Source organism: Xyrauchen texanus, chromosome 37, assembly GCF_025860055.1.
Source record: "Xyrauchen texanus isolate HMW12.3.18 chromosome 37, RBS_HiC_50CHRs, whole genome shotgun sequence".
Classification (NCBI taxonomy): domain Eukaryota; kingdom Metazoa; phylum Chordata; class Actinopteri; order Cypriniformes; family Catostomidae; genus Xyrauchen; species Xyrauchen texanus.
The window spans coordinates 38885427-38895014 of NC_068312.1; the positions used below are offsets into that span (position 1 = coordinate 38885427).

At 40.4% G+C, this 9588-nt stretch overlaps 2 protein-coding genes across 2 annotated transcripts in view; one reads left to right on the forward strand and one right to left on the reverse strand.

The window, feature by feature from the left end:
• Positions 1-613: 613 nt before the first annotated feature.
• Positions 614-6332, reverse strand: dgcr6 (DiGeorge syndrome critical region gene 6). The gene is made up of 6 exons (XM_052109164.1): positions 6172-6332; positions 5788-5916; positions 4234-4394; positions 3998-4098; positions 3786-3926; positions 614-1093 (listed from the first exon to the last, which is right to left on the reverse strand). Exons 2-6 carry the CDS (start codon positions 5895-5897, stop codon positions 1013-1015), a joined length of 594 nt encoding a protein of 197 aa, XP_051965124.1. The 5' UTR covers positions 5898-5916; positions 6172-6332; the 3' UTR covers positions 614-1012.
• A 1510-nt stretch (positions 6333-7842) lies between these two features.
• LOC127631150 (rasGAP-activating-like protein 1) overlaps positions 7843-9588 on the forward strand; it is a 38166-nt gene continuing 36420 nt past the window's right edge. Inside the window, exons 1-2 of the mRNA XM_052109154.1 lie at positions 7843-8459; positions 8592-8648. Of these exons, the coding sequence (XP_051965114.1) occupies positions 8395-8459; positions 8592-8648 (122 nt within the window). The 5' untranslated portion in view covers positions 7843-8394. The remainder of the gene's footprint in view (positions 8460-8591; positions 8649-9588) is intronic.

Consider the following 9588-nt stretch of genomic DNA (forward strand, 5'->3'; position numbering starts at 1 on the left):
TTGCAACCTTGGGTACCCTTGAATGGCCTTTAAGGTTGGTGATCCCTCCCGCTCGAAAAGCCATTAACTATGAAACCGAAAAACCCGACAACCTTTGGAGATAATTGGCCCCGGCCATCCCTGCCTAGGTCTAGACTGAAGGATAGCTGTGATTGCTGGTTCTAAGCTTTGGAACAGTCAACCTGTGCATATAAGTGGTGTGGCGGTGTGGGCTAAGGCACATAACTGGTAATCAGAAGGTTGCTGGTTCGATCCCCATAGCCACCACCATTGTGTCCTTGTGTAAGACACTTAACTCCAGGTTGCTCCGGGGGGATTGTCCCTGTAATAAGTGCACTGTAAGCCGATTTGGATAGAAGCGTCTGCCAAATGCATAAAAGCCAAAAAGGTGCGGTTACGCCAAAAGGAGCCCCTAACCCTTTCCCTAACCTTATCCATGAATAGAAGTGACGCCCCCTTTTGCAGTTGGTGCAACCCCCTTTTGAGTAACCCGCCCCCATTTGGAGGTCTCTGGCCTGCAGATATACCTACTTGGAATTTAAAGCCATAAAGTGCAAATACCACAAATAACTTTAGGGAAGAAAGAACCACAGACTGTCAAATTTAATTGCATAATAAAAATAATAATAATAATAATAATACAGCGTTCAACTGAACATGAGCAACCAGCTGCTTTACAAATCACAATAGAAGGTTATTTACAAAATGATATTTAGTATCAAAATATAATATAATAGTGGGCACATGCCTCATCGTCAAATAAATGTACAACTAAAAGACGCTTTTAAAGGTTCAAAAAAACATCCTCCTGCAAGAAAGCATCCAGAACAATTAGCCTCATTCATGAAACATGAGCAGAACAAATGTGTACAGAATCGTTGCATTCTTCTCCTCTTACGTAAACTGTCCCAATTAATTCAATTTACACACAAATGTTGTTCTGCTCGTGTTTCATGAATAAGGTCAATTGAGCACCATCAGAAATCGTCTAGCGGCGAGTCTTTCACAGATTTCATGGCAAGGATCCTGAAACACTCTCCTTCTGCTGCAGCTTCAGTATCAGTTCCAGAAGATTCATCTGCATCATCACCTCCTGTGAGAGACAGAACAAACCCATTTAATCTGACAGAATGTTATTTTATGTGTGAGAAGAAAATGAACTGATTCCTTGGAGTAGTTTCTTATTTCTAAGTGGTTATCTCGCCTTCCTTGCAGTGTGTATGCTTCCAAAAATATTGTAATATTGTGCCGTAAAAACATATGCTGTCAACTTAATACAGAGGTGTGGCAGGGCGGAGGCGGGTCGTGATTCTGCACACCCGGCCCCTAATCAGGCTAATCAAGCCTCCGAGAGGGATAAAGGCCGACTGGAGACTGCAGTGGGACAGAGAGAGAGATTACGGGCAGCTGTCCGACACCTGTGTGTGTGTGTTTGTCTTTGTTTTAGTTTTATATTAAAATATTATTTATATTGTCAAGCCAGTTCTCGCCGCCTCCTTTCCCTGTAATACCTTTACACTGGTGCCGAAATCCGGGAATGCGGAGGGAGGCGCCGTAGTAGAGTCCTCGCCACTACTATCCACCCCAACGGTGCATCCGCGGCCATCTGCCGAAGGACGGAGGAGCCCGGCTGCCTGGAAGCGGAGGAATGGCCGCCGACCGCGAGGGGAGGAGGGGCTCCCAACCAATTGCCTGGAGCGGTTATCGCTGCCAGGGGCGGAGGATACACCCTACTGTCCACCAAAAAGGCAGCGGGGTGTTTCGTCCGTCAGCGGCCGGAGGTCTGTCTCCGATCGTTCCGGGGAGGTGCGGCTGTCGTCCATTAGAGGGTGGAGGAGTGGCGAAGAACCGGTGAGTAAGTGTTTTTCTCTCTCTCTCTCCCACTGTCGCTCCTTGTTGGCCTTTCCCTCTCTTTTTTAAAATGTTTTGTTAATTTGGCACGATCGCCGTTATGGCGTGTAGGTGCCACACTTTTTTTTTGTTTCCCTCCCCTTGTCCCCTATTTCATCCAGGTAGACGGAGATGACCTGCCGGAAGACGGGGCGGAAGGCCCGCCCCTCCCCAGGGAAAGGGGGAGGGGTGTACATCATTTACATTTATTCATTTGGCATCACACTTGTGATTATTTTTTTTCTCCACAATTTGTAACGGCCAATTCCCAATGCACTCTGAGTCCTCGTGGTGGCGTAGTGACTCGCCTCAATCCGGGTGGCGGAGGACGAATCTCAGTTGCCTCCGCGTCTGAGACCATCAATCCGCGCATCTTATCACGTGGCGTGTTGTGAGTGTTACCGCGGACACACGCTATTCCAACGAGAAAGAACCACATTATAGCAACCACGAGGAGGTTACCCCATGTGACTCTACCCTCCCTAGCAACCGGGCCAATTTGGTTGCTAAGGAGACCTGGCTGGAGTCACTCAGCACGCCCTGGATTCAAACTCACGACTCCAGGTGTGATAGTCAGCGTCAATATTCACTGAGATACCCAGACCCTCCCTAGCAACCGGGCCAATTTGGTTGCTAAGGAGACCTGGCTGGAGTCACTCAGCACGCCCTGGATTCAAACTCACGACTCCAGGTGTGATAGTCAGCGTCAATACTCACTGAGATACCCAGACCCTCCCTAGCAACCGGGCCAATTTGGTTGCTAAGGAGACCTGGCAGGGGTCACTCAGCACGCCCTGGATTCAAACTCACGACTCCAGGTGTGATAGTCAGCGTCAATACTTGCTGAGATACCCAGACCCTCCCTAGCAACCGGGCCAATTTGGTTGCTAAGGAGACCTGGCTGGAGTCACTCAGCACGCCCTATATTCAAACTCACGACTCCAGGTGTGATAGTCAGCGTCAATACTCGCTGAGATACCCAGACCCTCCCTAGCAACCGGGCCAATTTGGTTGCTAAGGAGACCTGGCTGGAGTCACTCAGCACGCCCTGGATTCAAACTCACGACTCCAGGTGTGATAGTCAGCGTCAATACTCGCTGAGATACCCAGACCCTCCCTAGCAACTGGGCCAATTTGGTTGCTAAGGAGACCTGGCAGGGGTCACTCAGCACGCCCTGGATTCAAACTCACGACTCCAGGTGTGATAGTCAGCGTCAATACTCACTGAGATACCCAGACCCTCCCTAGCAACCGGGCCAATTTGGTTGCTAAGGAGACCTGGCAGGGGTCACTCAGCACGCCCTGGATTCAAACTCACGACTCCAGGTGTGATAGTCAGCGTCAATACTCGCTGAGATACCCAGACCCTCCCTAGCAACCGGGCCAATTTGGTTGCTAAGGAGACCTGGCTGGAGTCACTCAGCACGCCCTGGATTCAAACTCACGACTCCAGGTGTGATAGTCAGCGTCAATACTCGCTGAGATACCCAGACCCTCCCTAGCAACCGGGCCAATTTGGTTGCTAAGGAGACCTGGCTGGAGTCACTCAGCACGCCCTATATTCAAACTCACGACTCCAGGTGTGATAGTCAGCGTCAATACTCGCTGAGATACCCAGACCCTCCCTAGCAACCGGGCCAATTTGGTTGCTAAGGAGACCTGGCTGGAGTCACTCAGCACGCCCTATATTCAAACTCACGACTCCAGGTGTGATAGTCAGCGTCAATACTCGCTGAGATACCCAGGTGCCCCTTGTGATCAGATTTTCAAAAGCTATGGCCAGCTGTGTAGCGACCTGTCACTATGACCAACAAAACAGCCACTTGATAAAAAGAAAATGCAATAAAATCAGTGTATGAAGATGTTGAGACCAAGCGTCAAAGAGAGAGAGTAACCTGTGGGTTGGTAGTGATATAGAATCCAGGTACTCCAGCTTTCTCCAGCATATTCTGCTGGTCGAGGACTTTCTGATCCATTTCAGCCACGATCTTCTCGTCCATCATCCTCTGCTCGTCTTTCACTCGCTGCTCCAGGGCCTGAAACGAGTGACGGTGAGAGCGTGCGCATTTATAGTGCAACTCAAATCCACACAGGCCGTTTGTCTTACCTCAGTTTCTGCACGCTGGTTCGTTTTCAGGACGGCCAAATTATGAGACTTGCACATCTGAAGAGCCTGTTTGTGCTTCCGAACCAAATCCTGCTTGAGTGCTGAGACAGATTGACAGTTTGTGTCAAGATTAAAATAAAATATTTATGACACACGTGTTCACTGGAGACACATTTGTGACACGTGTTAATACCAGGTGTAAACAGGGCCAGAATGATGTTATATAACGCACAAACCTCTGTGTTCACTGTGCAGTTTCTGTCTCTGGTTATAAAGGTTTTTCTCTGTCAGGTGTTGAATGTCCAGAAGCCCTTTGACTATTTCATACACCGTCCCGTCGATGAGAGCCTGCGCCAGATCACTGAGTGTGGTGTACGACAGACGTTGCTGAAACGAACTGAAACACACAACCATTATCCTAAAAAAACTCGACTACAGAAGCTGCACCAGCCAAACACTGGAGGCCGCTGCATCTACGTGCACCTCAGCCGTTGATTCTGGATGGACTTTAAAGAAAGGGACAGTTCACCCAAAAAGAAAAATTCTCTCTTCATTTCCTTACACTTACTCCATCCCAGATGTGTGTGACTTTCTTTCTTCTACAGAACACAAATTAAGATTTTAGAAGAATGTTTCAGCTCTGTAGATCCATACAATACAAGTGAATGGTGACCAGAACTTTGGAGCTTACATAAGCACATAAAAGCAGCATTTAAGTAATCCATAAGACTCCAGTGGTTTAATCCATGTCTTCAGAAGTGATATGATAGGTGTGGGTGAGAAATAGATCAATATTTAAGTCATTTTCTACTATAAATCTACACTTTCACTTTCACATATGACTTCAGTGGTTTAATCCATGTCTTCAGAAGTGATATGATAGGTGTGGGTGAGAAATAGATCAATATTTAAGTCATTTTCTACTATAAATCTCCACTTTCACTTTCACATATGACTCCAGTGGTTAATCCATGTCTTCAGAAGTGATATGATAGGTGTGAGTGAGAAACAGATCAATATTTAAGTAATTATCTACTATAAATCTACACTTTCACTTTCACATATGACGCCAGTGGTTTAATCCATGTCTTCAGAAGTGATATGATAGGTGTGGGTGAGAAACAGATCAATATTTAAGTCATTTTCTACTATAAATCTACACTTTCACTTTCACATATGACTTCAGTGGTTTAATCCATGTCTTCAGAAGTGATATGATAGGTGTGGGTGAGAAACAGATCAATATTTAAGTCATTTTCTACTATAAATTATCCTCCCTGCCCAGTAGATGTGATATGCACGATTGCGAATCGCCAAAAACAAAAGAAGAATTTGAAAGTGAAAGTAGAGATTTATAGCATTTAAAAAAGGCCTGTTCCTCACACACACCTATCATCGCTTCAGAAGACCACTGGAGTCGTATGGATTACTTTCATGCTGCTTTTATGTGCTTTTTGGAGCTTCTGAGTTCTGGTCACCATTCACTTGCATTGTACAAACCTGCAGAGCTGAAATATTCTTATAAGAATCTTCATTTGTGTTCTGCCAAAGAAAGAAAGTCACACATCTGGGATGGCAGTAAGTGTAAGTAAAGGATGAGAGAATTATAATTTTTAGGAGAACTGTCACTTTAAGCAATATAAAATTCACAATAAATTGACTAGGCTGTCGGTAGATTTGAAACGGACAAATCTGTTCATCTGTCACGCAAGCAGCATTATTCATAATCTTAAAGAGGTCAAATATCAGCCTACTGATGTATGATGTGACTGTGATGTGATTGTGTGTACCTGGACAGGTCCTTCACCATTGTCTGTAGTTCTGACAGCAGGTAATAATGTCTCTCCTGTTGTCTGGCTGCATCAGACTGATCATCTCCCACAGTGCAGTACAAGTCCATCACACATCCAGCGTGTATTCTGAGAAATAATGCAGTTAGTTTGTTTATTGGGGGAGATATATATATATATATATATATATATATATATATATATATATATATATATATATATATATATATGTAATATATATTTGCAATGATAAACTGATCAGTTCACTCCGCTTCATGTCGTGCTAGACAACACCCCTTTACTATGGTAAAATGTGGCTTACTGTTTTGATTAACTGCATCATCTGATGACATTAAAACAGATCAAACTCTATTAAACTCTTACCTGCTCTGTATCTCAGCTCACAGTAGAATAACGTTGAATGTTTGAGATGTGTTTAGTTTAACTATGAACGTTTGTTCGATTTATGTGATGTTTAATTGTTTATTTTTAAAGAGAGATGAACTTTAAAAGTCATTGTTTTGAATTGTGTGTCCCGGTTTACGCATGCGCAGCATCGGCGTCTTGGGGTCCTTCCCGACAGAAGGGTGACCTTTCATATGCCTGAACGTCTTCTTCCTTAAAATGTTCTTTCCAAACTTCACCTCTCTCTTTTATTTATTATTTCTTTTTCTCTTAATTGTGTTTTATTATAATTTAATCAGAATTACAATTGAAAGTAAAATCTCATTTGGGTTCAGGTCCACTTCCTAATTATTATTATTTATTTTATTTATTTTTTACCATATTTACAGGAATAGAAATATAACTATAATTACGTTTAAACTGGTATTTATATATATACCATCACAACATTATGATGTGAAAATACGTCTACAGTGTAATATAATATAATATTTGCTGATATTTTTATTGGAAAAACTATGTAACTGCATACAGTCTGTATATATTACATAGTTTTTCCAGGAAACAAAAATATATTATATTATATTAATTATGATATATTATATTATATTATATTGTATTATATTATATTATATATTGTATTTTATTATATTATATTATTTTATATTATATATTATTTTATATTGTATTATTTTATATATTTTTATATTATGTTATATTATATATTGTATTTTATTACATTATATTATTTTATATTCTATTATTTTATATCATATTATATTATATATTATTATTTTATATATTTTTATATGATATTATATTATATTATTTTATATTATATTATATTATATTATATATTAATATTTTATATATTGTATTTTATTATATTATATTATTTTATATATTTTTCATATTATATTATATATTGTATTGTATTGTATTGTATTCTATTAATTTATTTTATATTATATATTATTTTATATGTTTTCATATTATATTATATTATGTATTGTATTATATTATTTTATATTATATTATATATTGTATTGTATTATATTATTTTATATGATATTATTTTATATATTTTTCATATTATATTATATTATATGATTATGATTATTCCAGTATAAATGGTTTTTGATGTATTGCTAAAAATTGCAAAAAGTGTTACAACTGTCCCTGGTCTCCCCTATTTTATTGTATTCTATTATTTTATATTATATTATATTATATATTTTGATATTATATTATATAATGTATTTTATTGTATCATATTTTATTATTTTATATTATATTATATATTATTTTATATTGTATTATTTTATATATTATGATATTAAATTATATTGTATATTGTATTGTATTAAATTATGTTATTTTATTTGATATATTTATTATATATATTATATTATATATTTTATATATTATATTATATTATATTATATTATATTATATTATATTATATTATATTTTACGATGCTGTAGACGTATTTTCGCATCATAATGCTCTGATGGTAATGTTTCTGTCGCAGGCACTTGCACTACACGGTTCTCACCAGCAGGTGCCGCTGCTCACACAGTTTCTGAACAGCTGATCATCACTTACACTCAGCATCATCTCATTATATGAGAACAGAGACTGAAGCATCACGACGCACTCACGGCTGTGTGTGCAATGCAATGTGTGTGTGACTGATGATTTTTAGATCATATGTAATAATGACAATAGAACATCAAGCAACTGATTGCATCAGGATAACCGATCAAGTGGACAGACAGGATCAATTAAATTCATTTGGATTAACGCGTGCATTCCTGCGTGGATTTGGACATATGTGAAAACCCCGGTGTGTGTGTGTGTGTGTGTGTGTGTGTGTGTGTGTGGATCAGCAGCATCACCGAACATCATCAACACGTCTCTATCTAAACATGTGTTTCACTTAAGACAGGTTTCCGTTCTCTTGTATTGATCTGAAGTGTTTTGATGGAGGGTTCAGTGATAGTTCAGGGATCAAGGGTCAATGGATAGTGTTGGGTTTCAACCTTCAACCTTTCTGTGAACAGCTGAGATCTTCAACCCCTGAGTCACTACTCCATCCTTGCAGACCTGAGCCGCTTATGTGTGTGTTAGACGCGCCGTGCGCCGCAGAAGGGTCCATGAGAAACGCGTCGCGACCCTCACTGCCATGAGTCTGATCGATCATGGCCAGGAACACTTCTCTGTTCTTTCGCATCGTTGAGGGACGAAATCTGCCCGCTAAAGATGTGTAAGTGTGATATTGGCATCTTATTCAAATAAGACATTAAATGTAATGTTTTATTAATGAACTGTTATTCTCCAGTGCTGAATTGATGATTTGCTGGAGTCACATGATGTTGTTGTTGTTGTTTTTGTCAAGTTCTGGCACCAGTGATCCGTACTGCATCGTTAAAGTTGACAATGAGGCCGTGGCCAGGTGAGGGTACATTTCACACACGTGTGTGTTGTGTATGTGTGTATTTGTCTGTTTATTTGTGTGTATGTATGTGTGCATGTGTATTTGTGTGTATGTGTGTGTGTGTATGTGTGTGTGTATGTATGTGTGTGTGTGTATTTGTGTGTATGTATGTGTGTGTGTGTGTGTGTGTGTGTATGTGTGTGTGTGTGTGTGTGTGTGTGTGTGTGTGTGTGTGTGTGTGTGTGTGTGTGTGTGTGTGAGTGTGTGTGTGTGTTTGTGTGTGTGTGTGTGTGTGTTGTATGTGTGCGTGTGTGTGTGTGTGTGTTTGTGTCTGTGTGTGTATTTGTGTTGTGTGTGTGTGTGTGTGTGTGTGTGTGTGTGTGTGTGTGTGAGTGTGTGTGTGTGTATGTGTGTGTGTGTGTCTGTATGTGTGTGTGTGTGTATGTGTGTGTGTGTGTGTGTGTATGTGTATGTATGTGTATGTGTGTGTGTGTGTGTGTGTGTGTGTGTGTGAGAGTGTGTGTGTGTGTATGTGTGTGTGTGTGTCTGTATGTGTGTGTGTGTGTATGTGTGTGTGTGTGTGTGTGTATGTATGTGTGTGTGTGTGTGTGTGTGTGTGTGTGTGTGAGTGTGTGTGTGTGTGTCTGTATGTATGTGTGTGTGTGTGTGTGTGTGTGTGTGTGAGTGTGTGTGTGTGTGTGTGTGTGTCTGTGTGTGTATTTGTGTTGTGTGTGTGGGCAGGTTTAAGTGGTTTATGAGGACAATTTTTTAGGTTATAAACTGGTAATTATAAGAGCATTATGCTATAAATGTGGTTTATGAGGACATTTCTATTATCCTCATAATTTAAATCACTTATTTATTGAAAATGTAAAAATGCAGAAAGTTTTCTGTGAGGGTTAGGTTTAGGGGATGTGTTTGGATTAGGGGTTGTGTTGGGTTTAGGGGTTGTGTTGGG